Source organism: Vulpes lagopus, chromosome 3 (genome assembly GCF_018345385.1).
Source record: "Vulpes lagopus strain Blue_001 chromosome 3, ASM1834538v1, whole genome shotgun sequence".
NCBI lineage: Eukaryota > Metazoa > Chordata > Mammalia > Carnivora > Canidae > Vulpes > Vulpes lagopus.
In genome coordinates, this window is record NC_054826.1 from 111,610,427 (window position 1) to 111,631,812 (window position 21,386).

At 42.9% G+C, this 21,386-nt stretch overlaps 1 protein-coding gene across 1 annotated transcript in view; it reads left to right on the plus strand.

The window, feature by feature from the left end:
* The window catches only part of USP31 (ubiquitin specific peptidase 31), a 72,031-nt gene extending 50,880 nt beyond the window's left edge, over positions 1–21,151 (plus strand). The window contains exons 12-16 of the mRNA XM_041749153.1: positions 1,266–1,385; positions 3,682–3,907; positions 9,089–9,247; positions 10,725–10,877; positions 12,972–21,151. Of these exons, the coding sequence (XP_041605087.1) occupies positions 1,266–1,385; positions 3,682–3,907; positions 9,089–9,247; positions 10,725–10,877; positions 12,972–14,542 (2,229 nt within the window). The 3' untranslated portion in view covers positions 14,543–21,151. The remainder of the gene's footprint in view (positions 1–1,265; positions 1,386–3,681; positions 3,908–9,088; positions 9,248–10,724; positions 10,878–12,971) is intronic.
* The last annotated feature ends 235 nt before the right edge of the window (positions 21,152–21,386 follow it).

The following is a 21,386-nucleotide window of genomic DNA, read 5'->3' on the forward strand; positions in this document are numbered from 1 at the left end:
CCCCTGGTTTGCTCGCTTCCGTGGCCTTTGCTCCGTCTCCATTTGACCTCTCTAGGATCTTGCCATTGTCTCTCCTTGGTGTGCATAAAAGGGAATGCTTCCGGGATCCCTGGGTGGCGCAGTGGTTTGGCGCCTGCCTTTGGCTCAGGGCGCGATCCTGGAGACCCGGGATCAAGTCCCATGTCGGGCTCCCAGTGCATGGAGCCTGCTTCTCCCTCCGCCTGTGTCTCTGCCTCTCTCTCTCTCTCTCTCTCTCTCTCTCTCTGACTATCGTGAATGAATAAAAATTAAAAAAAAAAAAAAAGGGAATGCTTCTGGTTTGCCTGTTTTTCTGACTATGCATCCTTAGACTCTGGTGGTTTCTCAGCTTTAGTGTTTCTTTTAGAAAGAGGCATTCCTCAAGATTCTGTTCTTGACTTCTGTCTGTTCCATCTCAGTGGGCATTGATTGTCATCCATACCATGGTTTCCTTACTTCATCATGTTCATCGTCCCAGATCTGATACCTCTTCTAAACTCCAGAGGAGATTTAAATCTCTCACCAGACATGCCTCATGGGCACCTTTAACTGAATATGTCCCCATCCTGAAGAGATGACATGTGGACCTGAAGCCTCAGGTTAATGTTCAGAAAGACCTTATTGATAGCAGGAGTAGGGAGGATTGATTGGAGTCGTTCAGTGCTTGGGAGAGAGAGATCAGTTAGGAGACTCGCAGAAGTCCAGGTAAGAGCCTGGGTGAGGACTTTGAGTGAAGGCCATGTTAGTGGGAATGGAGTAGAGGAGACAGGTGTGAGACATGGCAGAGACAATTACTTTGGGTAGATGTGGGGCAGGAGGAAGAGGGAAGGGTTTGAGGGTTTGCAATAACCGCCCTCTGCCCCTGCCGCTGGTGCTGCTTTTAGTGGGTGGGAGAGGTGGTTGCAGATGTAGGACATAGAAGAAGAAGAGGAAGAGGAAGTATATTGATGGAAAGGCAACAGGTTCAGTTCAGGAGTTTGTGGAATTTGAGGTTCTTCTGTAACATTGAACATCCTCTGTATAATATTGGCCTGTTAGTCATCCCTTTTTGAGGGAGAATTTATTCAGCTCTGGCTAAGTGCCTCTTGTGATTGTGTTTTTCCATTGACTCCCCCATCAAATGTGGTTTCCAGAGAGATTCTGAGTTGTACCATGCCCTGAGCAAGAAATGAGTGCCGCGGTCTCCTATAAAAAGTCTTGCCTTAAGTGGAGCTTAACGGAAGTCATTTCATGCTCCTTGTTTTCAGCTTGCCCCAGATGATGCCTGGCGTTGCCCACACTGTAAGCAGCTGCAGCAGGGGAGCATTACGTTAAGCCTCTGGACTCTGCCTGATGTGCTTATTATACATCTAAAGAGATTTCGACAGGTAGGTAAACCCTCTGTCATGGCGAGAAAAGCTGTGACCAAGTTTCTTACGCCCCTACCAGTGGACTGCATAGGGATTCTTTGGCTGTCCCTCTTTGGTCTGGTGGTCCTGTTCATGTTGTTACAGACACATCTGTCTCAGTGTTTGGAGACATGTTTTGTTCTTACCCAGAGCAAAATGTGAACATTCTGTGACCTTTTAAATTCTAAACATTTTAGTTCATCCTGCAGATATTTTACTGTGTTCTTGAGGACTTGCTTTAGATTTATAAATGTTGTGTTTTAGATTTACAAATGTTATGCTTTAAATTTTGCTAAGTGTACTTTGGGATTTAAAAAAACAAGCATACAAACGTAGAGCTCCTTTCTGGGGGTGGGTAGAATTCTCTTTGTACCTAAAGTAATAATGGGTGTCATCCTGCTCCCCAGGAGCTGTCATGTAGTTGGGAAGATGAGTCATAAATGTATACAAAGAAAATCTGCTTTGAGTTGTATTACTCTTGAGTCAGTTTTTCCCAAAAAGGCTGTCTATTCCCTAGAGTTAGGATTGTCCTGGGCAGGCCCCATTGTAAGAGAGGTAAATAGGAGGTAAATGTTTAAGAAGTCTGAGGCCTGGCTTTTAGGTTTGTATCTGAAAGATTAGGATTGGGCATATCCCAGGTGAGTTGGACGCAGGGTCATGTACACAGTGGCAGAGGGAGCGATGTGTGCAAGGAGATAGCATGTGCCAAAGACTGAGCAGGCCAGTTTGGCTAGACTTCTGGAGGGTGGGGAAGGTGTGAGTTAAGGTAGAAGGGCTGCTTAGGGACTGGCTGTCCAAGCAGAACCTTTTGGGCAGAGTGGGATTCTGATAAAGGATTACAAGCAGAGAAGCAACATGACCAAATTTTTTATTTGAAGAGACCATTCTGGCTGCTGTATGGAAAATGTGAGGCTGCACAAATGAAGCTAGGGAGATCTGAAGGCAGCCATGGCAACCATCCAGGGGAGGATGCTGATGGCTTGTATGAAGCTGTGGCAGTAGATAAGACCCGAATAGATTGAGCAATGTTTAGGACTTGCTGATGAAGTGGAGGTATCTGGGATGACATGCCCAGGATCCCTAGGGCTGGGCTTTCACTCAAAGGTTTGGGGGTCTGGCTTCTATAATGGTAGAGTATCCCAACTGCATGCATCCCTTGGGATCTGCAGGTAGAGAGCTGGTGAGGTTCAGAGCCCTGCCTTCAGCCTTCTCTGGCCCCTTCAACACACGCACACTAACTTCCTTTGCTTTCTGTTTTTTTCGAAGGAAGCATCACTTTTGACTTCTCTCTTGTCCCTCCCCTATAGCCAATTACCTCTTCAGTTCAGTTGTGCCTCTGCAGTGCCTTCTGAGTGTGCCCCCTTCTCCCCATTCTTGCTGCCAGTCTGCCACTTCAGATTTGTGATACTTTCCAGCTGGTTGCAGTTGCATTGTCTTCTACTTGATTTCTTAACCTAAGCTGCTCCTCCCTTAGTGTCATGCCCTGCACACTGCTTACACAGCCCTAATGACGTCCCCTCCCTCAAGCCTCAGCACTTGACTGCAAAGTAAGGTCCAGATTCTTTAGTCTGACCTTCATGACAGTCCAGGGCTCATCCTGCCTTTCTTTTAAAAACATTTTCCTTCTTTTAATAGATTCACAGCTCTTGAGGTGGGTGTTTATCCATGCCTGGTTAATTTCTTAAAGCTTCCGCAGACACAGGAAGCATTCAGAAGACAGCTATTGAGCTGACGGATTTCAGAGGATTTCCCGGTGGCCTTAATGGAAAATACAGATTACCCAAGATTATCAGCTAAATAAATATATTAAGTCAGTTTAAGCATTAATATGCTTGTTGGAAGAGATGGAGAGGAAAGGAGTGCAGTGCTTATCCAGTGGCTACTCTATGCCAGCAGTGTGCTTCATCTCTCACATACATGATTACTCCATTACTTTTCATGCCTCTGTGACAGAGAGGTATTAGGATGAACTGCCTGATACTGACGATTTCGTATGTCAAAAACCTAAAACTCCTCTATCAGATAAGGAGACTCAAAGAAGTTCATCACCCCTTACATGTAGGTCATTGCTTGTTCTATTTTTAGTGCTGTTACAACCTGTTCCTCCAGAGAGTTAAAGCTTTTAATGTGTTTCCCTATTTTGTATGTATCTTGGGAAACCTCAGATCGGTAACTAAAACCACTCTTGCTGATAGGGTCCACATTCCACACACAACTGATCTGCCATCCACTTGCATGAAAATATCATCAGAACTTGTTTTTCTTCTTGCAACAGGAAGGAGACAGGCGTATGAAACTTCAGAACATGGTCAAGTTCCCCTTGACTGGCCTGGACATGACACCTCATGTGGTTAAGAGAAGTCAGAGCAGCTGGAGCTTGCCATCCCATTGGTCTCCGTGGAGACGGCCCTATGGACTCGGGAGGGACCCTGAGGACTACGTCTATGACCTGTATGCTGTGTGCAATCATCATGGCACCATGCAAGGGGGGCACTACACAGGTCTGCAGTGCGAGGGGCCGGGTGTCTATGCTGACCCTTCCTTCACACATGTTTTGCTTGTGACAGGGTTACTTTTGCTTTAGAATCTCCCTTTCTCTTCTAGTAGGCACTGTGCCAACTTTGAGAGCAGTTCTCATCCTCAGGATCTCTGTCCACGAACAAAAAATGAAAATTCTTCCTTCTTTTCTTGAGTTGGATCATCCAGTAGCTGTCTGAACTGACTGAGGAGGGGTGCATGCAGACAGCACTGTCTGGGCCATTGAGGGCTCACTTTGGTTACCTCCCCTGCACTCCACTCTTGAGGTTTCACTCTACCTCCTTGAAATTCCAGCTTCTCCCTTGAGTGATTATATGAACTAGTTTTATACTGTCTTGAAAGTGACTTCAAAGAGTTTTCTCTTTGTTTTAGGGCTAAATTTATTTTTCATTTTTAAAAGTTATTATGTTCATTATCTAAAATTTGTAGACAAGAGAGAGAACAGTACCATCATCCTTAGGCTCATCACTCAAAAATAATGATTGGTAACTTTTTAAAAAAAATTGTGATTAACAAACATACCAAAATTTACCATTTGAACCAGGTTTGAAGTGTGCAGTTCAGTGGCATTAAGTACGTTCATGTTGTTCTGAGGCCCTCACCACCATCCTTCTCCAGAATGTTATTCTTCTTCCCAAACTGAAACATTAAACAGCAACTTCCTTTTCTCCTCTTCTCCCCAATCTCCTGGTTACCACTAGTCTTCCTGTCTCTACGAATCTGATTATACCTGGAATCTTCTATAAGTGGAACCATATAGTATCTGTCCTTTTGTGTCTGGCTTAGTTCACATAGCATGTCTGTAAGATTCACCCATGTTCTAGCATGTGTCAGAATTCCTTTTTTTTAAGGCTGAATAATATACCATTGTATGTAGGTAACATTTCTTCTGGTGTTTTTTTAGAAGTTTTGGCCATTAATTTACACAGTCATGATTGTACTGGTAGGTTCTGTTTAGGTGAACATTCATGGAACATGTCCTACTTAGCTTGCCCTGGGCTGTCAGAAGCACATCAGAAACAAATAGGCCTCAACCTCTGTCTTCCAGGAGTGTACTCAAGTAGGGGACCAGATAATATGTAAGATCGGTAATGTGTAATACGTTCTGTGGTGGAAATGTGCTTGGGCAGTAGAGCAAGGGCCTGTGGGAGCCTGATCAGAGTGTATCGGAGGCACAGGAGAAGCCATGGGGATGGTAATCTGCTGTTTGCACTTCAGGACTGTATGGGCTGACAGGGAGATAGACAGTAAAAGTATCAGAATCAGAAGCGCAATGAAGTGCAAGTGCTCCATGCATTCCCTGTATCCCAGTCTTCATGCTTATCATTATAACAGAAGTATTTGGATGTTGGTGCTTAATTTTTATAAACACTGTTTTTCATGACCACAGAACATTCTGTTGGTGGAACTCTAGTTTTATATAGGTGTTCCCCATTGTTGAACATGTCTATTGTCTCTGGTGTTTAACTTTTTTTTTTTTTTTTAAGATTTTATTTATTTATTCATGAGAGACAGAAAGAGAGAGAGAAAGGGAGGGAGAGAGAAAGAGAGAGAGAGGCAGAGACACAGGCAGAGGGAGAAGCAGGCTTCATGCAGGGAGCTTGATGTGGGACTCTATCCCGGGTCTCCGGGATCATGCCCTGGGCTGAAGGCGGCGCTAAACCACTGAGCCACGTGGGCTACCCTGGTGTTTAACTGTAACACTGATGCATATCTTTTAGTTTATATTCCAGTTTTGTATTTCCTTGAGACTGAGTCTCAGAGCTGGAATTACTGGCTTAAGGACATGTGTGAACCTCAGGGGAGCAGGCAGGTGTGGGGACTCTTCCTTGGACATTTATGTGTGTGGGGGAGTCCACAGAGCACTGCTGTTAATTTGGCAATCTGTATGGGTGAGTGGCCAGGACTTGGATTTTTGCTTCCTTCAGACTCAACGCATTTCACATAGGTACTTCCAGGGACTTCCTTTCTTCCTGAACTCAGTGCTTCACGCAACAAGATTCAGGGTACCATTGACTCATAAAGGTCAGGGGAGGAGGAGGAGGTTGGGCTTCACCAGTTAGTATTTCAAATTCTGTGAGACACTTCCATTAGCAGCTAGCTCCAAAACCCCCACTCAGCAGGCTGAAGAAGCCTGTTGGGCTCCTGAACCCCTCCACCAATGACTGCATACAGTAATCTTTTATTCTTGAAACCTTTTAGTTCTTGCAGTACTTAGATGCTGTAGGCAACAGTTATTTGTGAGAGGAATTATACCAATTCCAAGTATTATCTCATAGTGGAATGGTTTGTTTTGCCTCTGCCTGCCCTGGGAAACACACTCAGGGAGAAAAATGAGAGAAGTTGAAGTCCATAGAAGACAAAAGTTAAATGTTAATTAAACTTTTAGATACAGTTTACTTTGTATTTTGGTTTAAATCAAATTTAAAATCTGATAAGACTTTATGTCTTGTAGATTTTGTGTTTATATTTTATGGGGCCCACTTGTATAATAAATGTCATGTATCTGATTGGGTATTTGCCTTTGTGGCATTACCAGTCATGTCTTTTCTTGGATACTGAGTCATAGAATTATATACTCTTAGACTCTTCAGATGGAAAGGATTTAGAGATTATTTAATTTCACTGGGTAGTAGCAGGTATAGTAGCACCTTTGCCTGGGTAGTGTTCACCTAGCTTCAGCTTTGGTAAAGAATGTGTCTTCCTTTGATATTGTTTCTTGGGAAAATAATGCACTTTCTAGCAAGAGAGTATTGAGAAAAATAGGACAGTACTGGATTCTAACCTATCATGTTACTCTTTGTATAGAATGGACTTGAGAAAATGCCAGAAAACCTACAGGTACTTTGGAGATAGCACAGTTTGGAGATAGGAGCATGGGCTAGAAGCTAGACACCTCATCCATGCTCTGTGACCTACAGCAGGTGACCTTATATGAACTTGGTGACTACACTGGTGATCTAGAAGTGCTTGGGCCTGCCATTCAGGACCTGTTATTCCCTAGGAAGAGCTTAGGCACTGTCTGAATTATTTCCCCTTTTCGATGCCTAGGCCATACCACTGCTTTTCTGATATATAAAAGTGTAGGGTTTTAGTTTAGACAACATTTTAAATGCCTTCACTTGTTGAATTAAAGATGAGTTTTTAAGTTTTCATTTGGAATTTTATTTTGCACTGGTTCAGGCTGTTAATCACATGGTTACGTGTTGTCTAACTTGTGGGTTTTTTTTTTTTTAATCTTTTTTAGGATTTTATTTATTTACTCATGAGAGGCACAGAGAGAGAGAGAGAGAGGCAGAGGCACAGGCAGAGGGAGAAGCAGGCTCCATGCTGGGAACCTGATGTGGGACTCAATCCCAGGTCTCCAGGATCACACCCTGGGCCTAAGGCAGTGCTAAACCACTGCACCACCCGGGCTGCCCTATGGCTAACTTGTGTACGGATTCTAGTTTAAACTTCTATGATGAAGAGCCTGCCTTTTTTTTTTTTTTTAATTTCCAATTTTTAATGAATCAGTACCTTTGTAAAAATATCATAACAGTGTCAGATTGCTATAAAAGTTTTTAAATGCTTATCTCAGTTTGGGTGCTTATCTTGCTGTGGACCAGGACCAGTCTGCAAACCACCATTTAAATAACACTTGTCTAGAAAACATTTGAGAAGCTAGTGCCAGGAAGAAAAGCAAGTAGAATTATTTTGTAAAAACACTGTTAAACCATTAATGATTTACTGTGCTGCCTTAGTTGCCATGATGTGACTGAGAATAGACCACCCTGAAGAGGAATAGATTGGTGCTAGTGCTGGGCTGCTCTGTCTCCTTCTTTTAGGCATGTCCCACTCCAGAATAGCAGCCACCTCACCAGCCGGGTCATTTCTATTTCACACCTGGCCTGACACCAACGACAAGTTGCTGTTTAATCAGCTGCCTCTATTGCTGCTTCTCTCCCCTTCTGGTCTTAGGGGTCCATAGCTGTACATGATTTCCCTCCCCATGATCAAAAGATTCTTATTCTGCTCTTTTTGGGGACCTATCTGGTGTAGCCCTCCTTGCCTGGGTGCCTCTCAGAACCCTATATGCCCTGTCCCTGGAGTGTTCAGCTAAATATTCTAGCACTCATTTATTCTTACTCCAATAAATGGGTATTTTTAGAAAATGTGATAAGAATTGTATCCCTCTGGATCAAGCTTATCACATCCTTTGAAGATCCCTTACAAGATCATGTGGTTTCCAGGAACACTGAGTTCTTGTCTGCTTTTGCTGGTACTTGAGTGGTCTTTCTTTCTCAGGGCTTAGAATTTGAACTGAAGAGAAACATGCATGCATTTATGAGCTCAAATGTTAGTTTGCCAGGGAACTTCCATGGATGCATTTTTTGTGCTACCCTTCAGGGAAGCAGGGTGAGGTAGTTTAAGTGTTAGCTCAGAGGCCAGATACACCTGAATTGAGCTGGGCCCTGCCCTTCACCAGCTGCTTGACTTTGGGGAAACTGGTTAATCTTTTTGAGCCTCTGTAAAATGGGAATAATAGTAGAGCAAATCTCATAGGATTAACTGAGAGGTTTGGCACATAATATATGCTAAACAAATAGTAGCTGCTTTTAGTATTAGTATCATCATTTCTAGTTCAATTTTCTATCTCTAATAAATGCTAAAATGTGACAACATTCTTAAATCAGGGTTTCCCAGCCTCAGCACTCTTGACAGCTTGGCTGGATAATTCTTGCCATGGGGACTGTCCTGCACATTGTAGAATGTTTAGCAGCATCCTTGATTACCCGCTCAATGCCAGTAGCACCCTACCCTCTAGTGTGACAGTCAAAAATGTCTCCATTCATTGCTAGATGTCCCTAGAGGGGCAAAATTGTCCCAGGTTGAGACCCACTGGTTTAAATAAATGAGTATATTGTGTTTTCTAAGATTAAATAGAATTTTGTCCATTTGGAATAGTTTAGAATTTCTCAGAAAATTTTGCCTGAGCATGATAGGCCATTTGGATTTTTTTTTTTTTACCACTTTGTGCATTATTATGTACAACCTTAAAAAGCTCTTGAATTAATTATATAAGCCAAAGCACTGGTTTGGACAGAGTGGAGTGGCTGGTGTCCACCGTCCCTGGTCCTCATGACAGACTCTTTTTTTGGCAGCGTACTGTAAGAACTCTGTGGATGGCCTCTGGTACTGCTTCGATGACAGTGATGTGCAACAGCTATCAGAAGATGAGGTTTGCACACAGACAGCATACATCCTTTTCTACCAGAGGCGGACAGCTATTCCGTCATGGTCAGCCAATAGCTCAGTGGCAGGTAAGGCCAACTTCTTCTTTGGCAGTTTTTTCTAGAACAGAAGATTATAATTAATGGTCCAGAGAACTTCTCCACAAGGTCTCATTACTCTTTTGGGTTGATCAGATAAATACTCATATTTGCATTTAATCTAGAAACCAAAATGATTGTAGTCAAGGAAATAGGAGTGGAATCCACAAACCAGCAGAGTTCCCATGGAAGCCGGTAGAGCCTGTCTCAAAATGAGGTTGCCGTGTTTGCTTGTGGAATGAGTGAATGAAAAAAAGCAGTATAGCATGCTATTCTAAAAGCAAGAAGGAATGAAACTTGGCTTTGCCATGTTTTGGTTGGATCATCTGGGAGCACGGCCCATCCAAGCCACATATTTAATCATCTATAATGTTGGAGTACTAATAATACCTGCCTTATGGGGTCATTCTGTGCATCAGATTAGGTCAGTGTATGTTAGAGCCTTTTAGAAAAGGTATGGCACCATTAGAAATGTTTTTTTTTTCCCCCTGTGAAGTCGGACTGTTTTGTTACAAGGGTTGAAGGCTATAGTCCTATTAGATGGGCTGGGTAGCTGGATGGGGTCTAGTCTCAATGTAGCCACAGACAGTCCAGACAAGGCGATGCATGCTTCTTAATGCAGAATTTAAGAGACTGTGGCTGAGGACAGGGATATGGTAATGTGGGATCACATTAGAGAGTATTTACCTTGGATCCCCTAGAAGCTTGTGAGGAGTGGGTTTGAAGCTACTGAAAAGGAAGCACTGCTGAAGCAGTGTGACCCCCTACTGGAGTCAAGCCCCACTCAGTATACCTGCCTTTCTATAGCCACTCACTCCGTTAAGAGAGTGGGCACTCCAGTGCTCTGTGCTTTCCCCCAGTGCTTTCGAGAGCCTGAGATATGCTTGGAAACTACACCCTCTTGAGGTCTACTTGAGTCGTGTTCTCCATTTCAAGAGCATTTTCTGTTGCTCCAGAATATATTTCAGGGCATCCCTGGAATGGACTTACAGGTTGGCAGATAGCCTGGGTGTGTGCATGTATTTTGTATATTAATATTGTGAAAATGACTTAATGATTCCACAAAGCAGTGAGACTAAGAAGATAACGGAGCACTGCTGCTTTTGTTTGCTCTGTGTCAGAATTTTTCCTGTGTGTGCTTAGAGCAGTGCCCGGCAGTAGGTGTTTAATAAATATTTGTATAACTAGTATGAATGATTCTGTTGTCATCACTTTAAGACTTGCACTTTGCATTATGAAGTGTCCATGCCTATACTTGGATTTTGTTACTATAAACATGTGTGAGAGTCTGCCGGAGGGCAGACTTTTCATCTGAATGGGATATTCAAGCAGGCACAGCGTGGGGTCTAGGAGTTAAACTGACATTGGCCACCTCCCAGCTTGGTAGCAGCACTTTCCTGAGGGTGTGTGCCAAGCAGCTGGCCCAGGATTCTGGCCTGACCTCAGTGCCCGCTTCCTTTTCCTACAGGCTCCACGAGTTCCTCCTTGTGTGAACATTGGGTGAGCCGACTCCCGGGGAGCAAGCAAGCCAGTGTGACCTCCGCAGCTTCCTCCAGACGCACCTCCCTGGCCTCATTGTCTGAGTCGGTGGAGATGGCCGGGGAGAGGAGTGAAGATGATGGTGGGTATGGGTTTTGTAACACATTTCCAAAATGGTGTCTCACAGACCTGGCACAGGGTCCCTCGTACTTAGAAACTAAGCCCCAAGAAGACTGCGGGAGAAGGTAAAAGAGCTGCGTAGCTGTGCATTACAATCATAAGTGCCATTTTCTATAAACGGGGTTATTCGCTTTTCCTCTGTGACCTCTAGGAAGACTTTCTCCTACTTCATTATTTTCCATTTCTAAGGTCTAGTGTGGAGGCTGGGGCTTTAACTCTGTGCAAAAATGTGTATACGTTTCTTTGAAAGTGCTTTTCAGAGTCACTAAAATCTGTAAGGGGACTCTGCAAGGTGGTGATTTGCTCAGGGCCACCTGGCAAGGAGGAGTCACTGTGTTGGCTCCACTCTCCTTTGGGGCTTCCTGACTCGTCTCTCCTTTCCACCGTGGTTTCCTTTAGAGGAATTTGTATCGTGTTCTTTTGAGTACAGAAGCACCTAGAAAAAAAACTCTTGCCTCTGCATAAAGATAGTTTTTAAGAATTCTGAAGATTGTCACATGGCAAAAACTTGGGAAATATGGTACAAATAGAACTGTGTTTTTGTTGTGTTTTTTACCTTTCCTTACCACATGAGTAATAGCAGCAGAACCCACGGTTCTGACAGGAACCCCAGGTGGTGCTGGAAGGATCAGGCAGTCCAGGCAGTGAGGCAGGGAGTAGGTGAGAGTGAGCTCAGCTTCTCTAATGAGAACGGTGACTCATCTCCCAACAAGTCTCCTTCTGTGGCTAACATGTCAGTTGCTGTAATTTGCGTCTGGTGACGGTTGATTGTAAGAACTCGAAGTGGAGGGAAACAGCAGGAGCCTGGAAGGGGCCACCTGGCCCTGGAGGTCTGTGTCCTTGCAGCTCCACTCCTGCTCTCGCTTCTGGCTTGTTGCCTCTGCATTTGTAAGTTAACAAGAGTACTTAGCTGGAATTGCTAAGCTCCTGGCATTTTATGGAAAACTGGCCAGTGAATCTTTGCTTGTTTAAGTAGAGGTTTTTTCTCAATGCAGCCTTTAAATTTAGAATTCACTGTTGTGTTAACAGTAAGCTGGTTTGTCCTCGGTCTGTTTTTAGACAGAGTAGTTGGTGAAACCAGGATCCTCTTAAGCATCATCATCACAGTGGTACTGGGTGGTGCCCACAGAATAGAGTCTGTCTCTGAGGATCTTATCTGGACAGTTTTATAAATACCACAGCTACAGGGCCAAGTATGTATGGAATTGAATTTAGAATATTTTCTTTGGAAGGAAGTTTTAAGCTACTCAAAATAGAAGTATGTAGTTCTAATTATGAACTTTTTCTTCAGAAGTTTGAAATCACTCAGGATAAGAGTGTATCATCTCTGGTTCTTTCCACCAGTCTGCTGTTATAGTCAGTAATTACAGGCCAACCTGCATGTGGCATTGAGTCAAGGACAAGAGTTTGTGGTTCTGGTATTAACTCTGCCTCTGATTTTGTGTAATCTCGAGCCCACGACTTGACTTCCATGGGCCCTGCTGGTTCTTAGTTGAAGAAGCCAGATCAGTAGCTCACATTTACTGAGCGTCTGTGAAGTGCCAGGTGGGCACAGGACTTTTAGGACTTTATTTAGTTCTTAGAGCAGCCCTGTAAATTAGAGCAAGGATCAGCAAATGACAGCCTATGCGCCAAATTTGGCCCCCACCTTTATTTGTAAATAAGGTTTTATTAGAACACAACGACATACACCCATTTGTGTATGTGTCTTCTGTGGTGTCACTTCATGCTGCAGTGACAGAGTTGAGTGGTTGGTCCACGAAGCCTAGAGTATTAACTGTCTGGGCCCTGAAGTCTCCCGATCCCTGATGTACAGCAAGAAGGTAAAGGGATCGTTTGCCGATCCCTGAGTTAGAATGTCCCTATTTTATAGATAGGGGAACTGGGTTCAGAAAAGTTGAAGTCATGTGGCTGCTCCTTGACTCCAGATGTGCTGGCTCTGAAGGTCATGCTCCTGTCATTCCAGGCTTGCCTTCCTCCCTTCTTCAGTTATCTTAAGATGTTGCTGGGACATGTTTTCAGTTTAACTTAATGCTATTTTCTCTGCTACATTCAGGAGGTTTCTCCACTCGGCCATTCGTGAGAAGTGTCCAGCGTCAGAGCTTGTCATCCAGATCTTCTGTCACTAGCCCCTTGGCCGTTAATGACAATTGCATTAGACCTTCTTGGTCCCTGTCCGCTAAGCTGCAGATGCGCTCCAATTCTCCCTCCCGGTTCTCAGGGGACTCTCCGATCCACACCTCTGCTTCCACCTTGGAGAAGATTGGGGAGGCAGTGGATGACAAAGTCTCCATCTCCTGCTTTGGCAGCTTGCGGAACCTTTCCAGCAGTTACCAGGAACCAAGTGATAGTCACAGCCGACGTGAGCACAAGGCTGTGGGTCGGGCCCCTCTGGCTGTCATGGAAGGTGTGTTCAGAGATGAATCAGACACCCGCAAATTGAACTCCAGTGTTGTAGACACACAGAGCAAAAACTCAGCACAAGGGGATCGTGTGCCCCCCATCTCCGATCCATTTGATAACAATAACCAGATTGCTTATGTGGATCAGAGCGATTCTGTAGACAGCTCTCCAGTCAAAGAGGTGAAACCCACAAGCCACCCGGGCTCCCTCACAAAGAAACCAGACAGCACAGCCAAGAGATCCCCCAGTTCCAAAGGCGCTTCTGAACCAGATAGAAGCTTGCGGAAGGGGAGACCAGTCTTGGCAAGCCAGGAATCATCTCTTTCAAGTACATCCCCTTCTTCTCCTGTTCCTGTAAAAGTTTCTGTAAAGCCCTCCCGCTCCCGAAGCAAAGCAGATTCTTCTTCCAGGGCCAGTGGACGGCATTCCTCCCCTGCCCCTGGCCAGTCCAGAAAGGAGTCCTCCCCCAATCCCCAGGACTCCGTGTCATCTCCTTCGCCCCAGCGGCAAAAGTCCTCTTCCTCCCTCACCTACACCGCTTCCTCTACATCTGCCAAAAAAGCTTCGGGCCCTCCTGCAAGGGGCCCCTTCCCTCCTGGGAAGAGCAGGACTTCAGACCGGAGCTTGAGTAGAGAGGGCTCCAGGCAAAGCCTTGCTTCGGATAGAGCCAGCGTTACCTCCAGCTCTAAACCCAACTCCCCCCGGGTGAGCCAGGCCAGGGCAGGGGAGGGCCGCGGGGATGGAAAGCATGTCAGGAGCTCCTCCATGGCCAGCCTGCGTTCCCCCAGCACAAGCATGAAAGCTGGTCTCAAGAGGGACAGCAAGTCGGAGGACAAGGGGCTGTCTTTCTTCAAGTCAGCCTTGAGACAGAAGGAAACCCGGCGGTCAACTGACCTTGGCAAAACAACCTTGCTGTCCAAGAAGGTTGCTGGGAGCTCTGTCAAGCTGGCTGGTAAGAGTGGCATGGACGACAAGGCAGAGAAAGGCTACCAGTCTCCAGGTGCCCAGCAGCCAAATGCAAGTACAGTTGGAAAAGAGCAGTTTGTCTCTAAGGACCCTGCTTCTGCTAAACATTCCCTGCTGTCTGCTCGTAAATCCAAGTCTTCCCAGCTAGATTCTGGAGTGCCCTCGTCTCCTGGTGGCAGGCAGTCTGCTGAGAAATCCTCAAAAAAGTTATCTTCTAGCATGCAAACCTCTGCACGGCCTTCTCAAAAACCTCAGTGATGTTTCTGCAATCCAAGTGTTTTATCTGTAAAGATGTTTATTTATTTAGAACCCTTTCCCTCCCACCAAAGCCCTCTATGCTTTTGTTTTGTATGTTTTGGGTCACGTGCCTGGTGTGCGTGTGTGCGCGTGCGCGAGTGTATGTGTGTGTAGAATTCAACTGCAGATTGTTAAAAGCGTCGCCTTATTCTGCCATTGAACCAAATAACAGCCATAGGCAAAGCATTGATACAAGCTAACTGGAATAATGTAGATGAGACCCTGGGCGGTCCCTTTAGCAATTGTACATACTTCTTTCTAGAGAACTCTAATGACTTTTGTTGGACACTAGGGTTTGGAAATCTGTGAACCAGTTAAGCTGTCATTAGTGTGTGCTGTAGAAGGATTGGGTTATTTGACTTGGGTTTCATCTGAGCAGGATTTGTCCTCACAGCTGATTGTCGTGTGGCACCAGGAGCTCTAAAAACTGTGACACTAACAGTGAAACCAACAAACCGAGAGAAGACTTTGCTTTCTGCACTTTGGCCCCATCTACCAGTCTCTGTAAAGGGCAATATTTTAACACTAATGTTTCTCAGGTATATACTCAGCTAGTCTAGAGTGGATGCGCATCAGTAAAAGGGTTAATGAAGGAGGTGGCCTGTGGGGTGACTCATTTCTCTGACTGCCACAGATAGAAATTTCTAGAGGTAGGAAAGAAGTCTTTCATACCTTCATGTCTGCACAGATGTATGTATCATAAGCTGTCTTGATTCTTAGGATATGTCCTAAGAGGTGGCACATTTGGACAGCCAGAGAGCCAGTCACTAGTTCATTTTGTTTTTCTTCTAAATTTGCTACGCTAAGGCCTTTGGGATTTTGAAATGCAGTAGAGCAGTTATCACATTTGAAAGATTCCTGGAAAAAAATGGATTCTGAACTGGATGCATGAATCTGTACCATTTTCCTTCTCTGGTGTTGCCTTTTTCTGTGTTAGAGGCTGAAAGCTCCATGCTGCCTTGCGTGCACATGCCTGTGTTTCTTGTAACTTGGAGAAGAAAGAAGTTGCCTAATGCCAAAAGTCAGTTAGTTGATGGTGTGTTGAAGCAATGTGTGACACAGTATTACGTGTGCACTTCTGATCCTGCCTGCCTGTCAGTCAAAGTTGTAGATTGCTTTTCAGAAAGTCATTTTTTTCTTTGTGCTTAAGATTTCATCTCTTAACCAGAACTCAAAAGTAGGAGTGGGGCATGTTCCATCTGGCATTGTCAGTGCAAATTACATTTCTTGTTTAGAAAACAAGGGAACCTCACAGAATCTCACAGATAAGCAAGATACGTAGTTTTTCAAGCTTTCTGGAGGGATCCTGGCTATTTATAGCCTTTTTTTCCCATTTTTATATTTTTTTAAAATGTCGAGAGTCATGGTCCTGATTCTCTTTGAATTGCATTTGTCACTTTGCCATGAAGTATAGCATGCTAAGTTTATATGCTTTTAAATATTAACTTTTTAAAAAAAATTAAAGCCTTCCAATTCTTCCTGAACTCTTGGTGCACAGATCCATTTATAACCTTCCTTTTCAGTATTGCTGTGTGTGAAGTAGTTAAAACACATGCACATGAATAGTTATGAATTCTCCACTGCCTCCCCCCCGCCCCGCCCCCCCCCGGCCAGTACCTCTTGGGAAGTATTTCCCATAGGTTTCTAACTTTATTTTGCTGCTATTTTGAGCATTAGCAGGTTACTTGCAAGTCTGGAGGCCATTTACGTTGAGGATAGCTAGAATTTTAGACCCTTGCAATATTTAAGACTTAGCTCCTCAGCCTTGTGAAAGCTACCATAGTGCTCCATGAAGTTCATTGAACGTGAGCCTGTTGCCCTATGCGCTTGGTCCTATACTCACCCCTTCACTAGGTGTCCCTGTTTCACTGCACAGGCGTCTCGTTTCCCAAAGCAGCATTCCTCTCCTCTGCTGTAGTGTGACTGTGTAAGACCGGTTGTCATCAGTGTTGTTCCTGCCTCTGCGGGCACACTGACAGCCCCATCAGTGTTTGGCCACTGCTAGTTTTTCAGTGTCACTTTTATTTCCTGGAAAGGATACACCAAGTATGGGATCGTCAGTACCAGGAATCGAATGTTTGTATGATTGGAGCTTCTTGTCTTTCTTTGAAATAAGTGAATATCCTGTGAAATCTATCTGAAGCTCTGCAATAGCCTTGGAATTGAGTTTGACTACAAAAAGGATTTTAGTAACACCTTTCTCTAGGGTTACTATCAGTTAAGCATTAGTAGAATGTAGTTTAATTTTCATAGTGGCAAATATTTTTATTCTCGAGTCCTCCAGGAATGGATTTTCCATTATATCTAGTGTTTTAAGCAAAAAACAATTCTCCAAATGTCTTTAATTTTCCATGGGATCTAGAAATAACAATTTAAGCATCTGTAAACTATATGTCTATGGAGTTTAGTCCCCTTTTTTGGATATAAATGAAAAAAAATCAGGAAGTGTGGCATTGTCTAGGCATCTTTAAGCTGTTTCATTTCTGGGCTTGGTAAATAATGAAAATCATATCCCTAGCTACAGGTACAACCTTTAAGCCACAGAAAAGGATATTTGCCCAAAAGTTTGGAGATGCTCTTTGAGGTATGGAAGATCTTATTGGAAAATTATTACTTGGTTCAATTCAGTTGTTTGGTAGGCAAGTTAGTTGTTTGGTAGGGACTTGGTATTTGCTTTGTTTATTATTTTCCCAGTGATGTTTGGCACATTGAGCATATCTATGCTTTGAGGTTAAAAATTATCTGCTAAGGATGGTGGGCCTGGGTTTCTGGTTGACAACTAGGTGAACTAGGTGGGTCTGAGTAGAGCAGTCATTTCCTGGTAGGCACAGAATAATCCCTGACAATAGTGTTGTTCTGTAATGTTTTTTGCTTTTAAAAAACTTTTTATTTTTGATTTCTTCTCCTGTGAACATCCAGTGCACTGAGACTATGTCATTCCTTTAGACAGCCCTGCACCTTGCCTCTGTAATCCCTTATATAATGTGGAAGCACAAAGAAACCGTTAAGCTCACTTCATCTCAAGATCACCTCCCAGCCCTTATGGTTTCCCATCCTAAAAGCAGCCTAACTGAAAAGAATACCTTGCTGGACCAATAGAAACGGGCGTGGGAATATTTGTGGTCTGGTAAAATATTGTAATTTGATATGAGGCTGCCCTCAACCCTTGTAATCATTCTTTCCTCATTCATTCATTCATTCATTCATTCATTCATTCTGCAAACGTTCGTTGAGGGCCTGCTTTGTTCGTAAAGGCGAGCAGAAAGCGTCAGGAATTTGCTGTAGCCGAGGAGCCCTGGGAGCGCAGCTGATGAGCCAAGGGATGCCTGTGATACCCCAAATGGAGTGACGGTCCCCGACCCCCGAACAAAGAGAGCAAGTGGATTCTGGTGAATCGGCCAAGGCCTGTGGTCCTCTTGAACAAGTCTCTCCTGTTCCGGAAACCAAAAGTGCCCTTCTTCATCTTTGGAGACATTTTACTCTTACATCTACTTTTTCAGACTGAGCTGTCTCTGCTACTTAGGGGTTGAAAATCCATTACAAAGTCACTTTCCATTAGAATTTGGTCATCCATGTTTGTATGAAACAGATATGGGGATGGGGGCGCGGGGGACAAATTGCCATCCCTCTAAAGAAACTATCATGGAAAAAACTAGGGACAGTATGTAAAGGAAGCAGCAGTGGCAGCCTTGAGGAAAAATGGAACAGAGAAGAGCTGTGAGCAGAGCTCATTTATTTCAAATAAATGTGTTTTTAAAAATAGATTGACATATGATGTTACATTTCATTCTGACAAATTACCTAACAGCTAAAGTTGTTGTTTCCTACATAGGTTATCAGAATTATTGAGTGTCAAGATAATTAGTGTTTCTGGGTTGGATTTTTGAGATAGTTACAGAAATCATAAGCACAGTTTCAATAAAACATATTCTGTGAGGTGTGTTGAACTTGTATTATTTGGAAGTAAGAAGAGCAAAATTTGCTGACAAATCAGTGCCTATATCATAAACATAAAGTAGCTGTTACTGTGCAGACTGGTCATCTTTACTTTCATAAAGGGTACATTATTGTTAAACTTCACTACATTTTTGGGAGGGAAATCCTATGCTTTCTTTAAATGAACACTTAGTATTTCACACTGCCTTTTAATCAACTTTCATAGTGTTTGTTTTGCAGCCGCAATTTGAGCATGACCAGTCATTTTTTCCCCCAAGTAATGAAAACAATTTTGCATGGCCTCCGTCTAACCCAGAAAGCATGTTCTTACGACCTATGCAAACAACTAATAAAGAATACGCTAAATGTAAATTTTTAAAAAGGCAATTCTTGGATTATGGAGCTCTATTTTTGAATTTGTAATTTTTTACATGTGGCTTAATCATCAGTACCGAAAAGCATGAATGTGTTTTCTTGTTTTGCTTTGCACATGTTTCTCTTTGCTGATTTTTTTTTTGATTGTTGGCAAGATTGTATGTAAAATAAGTATTTTGCAAGCAGGAGTGGAATTGGATATGTTGAACACACACGGGTTTATATACTGTATTTAGCCTGAAGACTTTCCTAAAGTATTTTGTTCTAAAAACAACCTGCCATTTTTTATAGATTTTAATTTTTTATATCTTCTAGGGTTCTATCGTGGTCACAAGAAGAGAATGTGGCTTCTAATAGTGCTAACAATTTTAAAATGCTTTTGTAGAGACTTAAAGGTGTTTTGGAAAGCTTTGGAGCTTCCCAATCACTGGTCACAATTAAGACTAAGCTCATGGAATTTATGGTAGCATTCTACAGTGGATTAGGTTATAGATCTATTTCACATGCATTTAAAACTGGTATTTCCCAATTTTGGAGGGAAAGGAGATCCACTGCAGGCTTAGGAGGCTTTTCCAAGTCTCATACACATACTCTCCACAGGATTCTGTTAGGCCTCTTCTGAATGATTTGTCTGAGATTCTGATACTCAGCATTCACTAGAATCATCTAGAGAACTTTTAAAAATGCCTGGGTCCCACTCCCAAGCTTTTGATCTAATTAGTGTAGGGGCAAGTCCCAGGAATTGCCGTATATTTTAAAGCTCTTGGGGGTTTCTAATTTCAGTCAGAATTGAGAGCCACTGTGCTACACTGTCCCTATGGTGAGAATCACTGCCATGTGAAGCACTCAGGAGTGACTCAGACTCCTGTTTCATTGGAGAGGAAGTAAAAGATTGAGAACTACGGATACTAATATTCTGTTTGAAATAAGGGAGCCTTTCTGATTTGAGGCCCTCTTTGGGTGCTTGGAGCACTTGCCAGTCTCGTGGGATCTGGTGCTCTTCAGTTTGCTGGAGCAGTCATGAGTCCCCTGTAGGGTATGCATCCTTCCCAGAGCCTTTTCTCTGGCTACCACCACAGGGCCAGACCCACAGGGGAGTTGGGAAGTCACTCTGAGTTAAAAAATGCTGAAGTAAAACCTTCATGGCCTTGGAAAACCTGTTCCTGATTTTGATAGAATGTCTCCATAGTAATTACAATAGCAAACTCGAGGCTGCCATCTAATTTCCTAGTTAGCTCATTCTCTACTTATCCACAGTGTCGTTTTAGGAGTTGACTTTTAGTTTAAAAACAAATGTGAAGCATTTTATTTGGGAGTCTTTGTTTTGGTAACCCTCTGTGTTTTTTCAAGTAATTAAAATAATATCCAAACATTTGGCAGTGTATGTTACCTATGGAGGCAAATGAAATTTAGTTTTAATCTGTGGTGAGCTGAGTGCACTTAAAACATCTTCAAAGTAGTCTGCTGTGCTTCTCAGGTGGTTTCATCCTGTTGAGCATTATGCTGCCTACAAAAAAAAAAAAAAAAAAAAAAAAACAATTTACCTGGTATTTTCAACATTTCAAGGAATGAAATCTAAGTAAAAATCCAAGTTGGAAATCCTCCTTGAAGCAGAGTGGCCTGTTGTGGTGGTGAAAATGAGGTGTGAAGTTGCCTAGGTGCTATTCTAAGTGGCACGGTATAGTACCAAATGGGAAGGCAGTTCCTATGTTTTCTGAAGCTCACATTATCTTTGTAGGCCTTTCAAACATGTATTTATGTTCCGTATTGGTTTGCTCACCAATTGTGCCTCTCACCACTGGTTAAAATCGAATTCAAGCCCCATTATAAAAATAGTTTCTTTAGCAAACTATTTAGTTTTACACTGGAATTTCTGTAGTTGTCTTAAAAGCTGCATGTCCTGTCACTGTACACAAAATGCTTTGATATTGTTCATGCACCATTCATAGTGATTTCTGTATAATTTTCTTCTTTAGTTGTACAGTAGTACGGAACGCAGATATATTTCCTTGAGGCTGGAAGAAAAGTGTATCATACATTTTAAATTATTTTAGAACAAGTGCATGAGATATGTCACTGATTTCTGTTATTTATTTGTATGTTTTATTATTCAAGGTGTATGCACTTTTAAGAAGCAAAATTTATATTTTTATGTTTAAAACGTTTTATTTCTGGAACAGCAGTTGATTATATAGTATACAGTTGGAATTAAGAGAAAAGTGGAAAATGTAACAAAATATAATAAATTTATTACATGATGCCCTCTTTAAGCCATATTCCTCTTTCTCCCCTTGCCAACCTGTATCTTTTTGGTGTTGACTAGCCTTGGAAATTAAGCAGAAATTATCTTTGTACCACACTTATCTCTACAAAATGCTTTAAAGCCATAGTGTTAAGTGAAAAAAAAACAAGTTACAGAAGAATATTGACAGATACTCTATATGTAAAACTTTAAAGATATCATAATACAACTATGCTTTAATTTTCACAATCA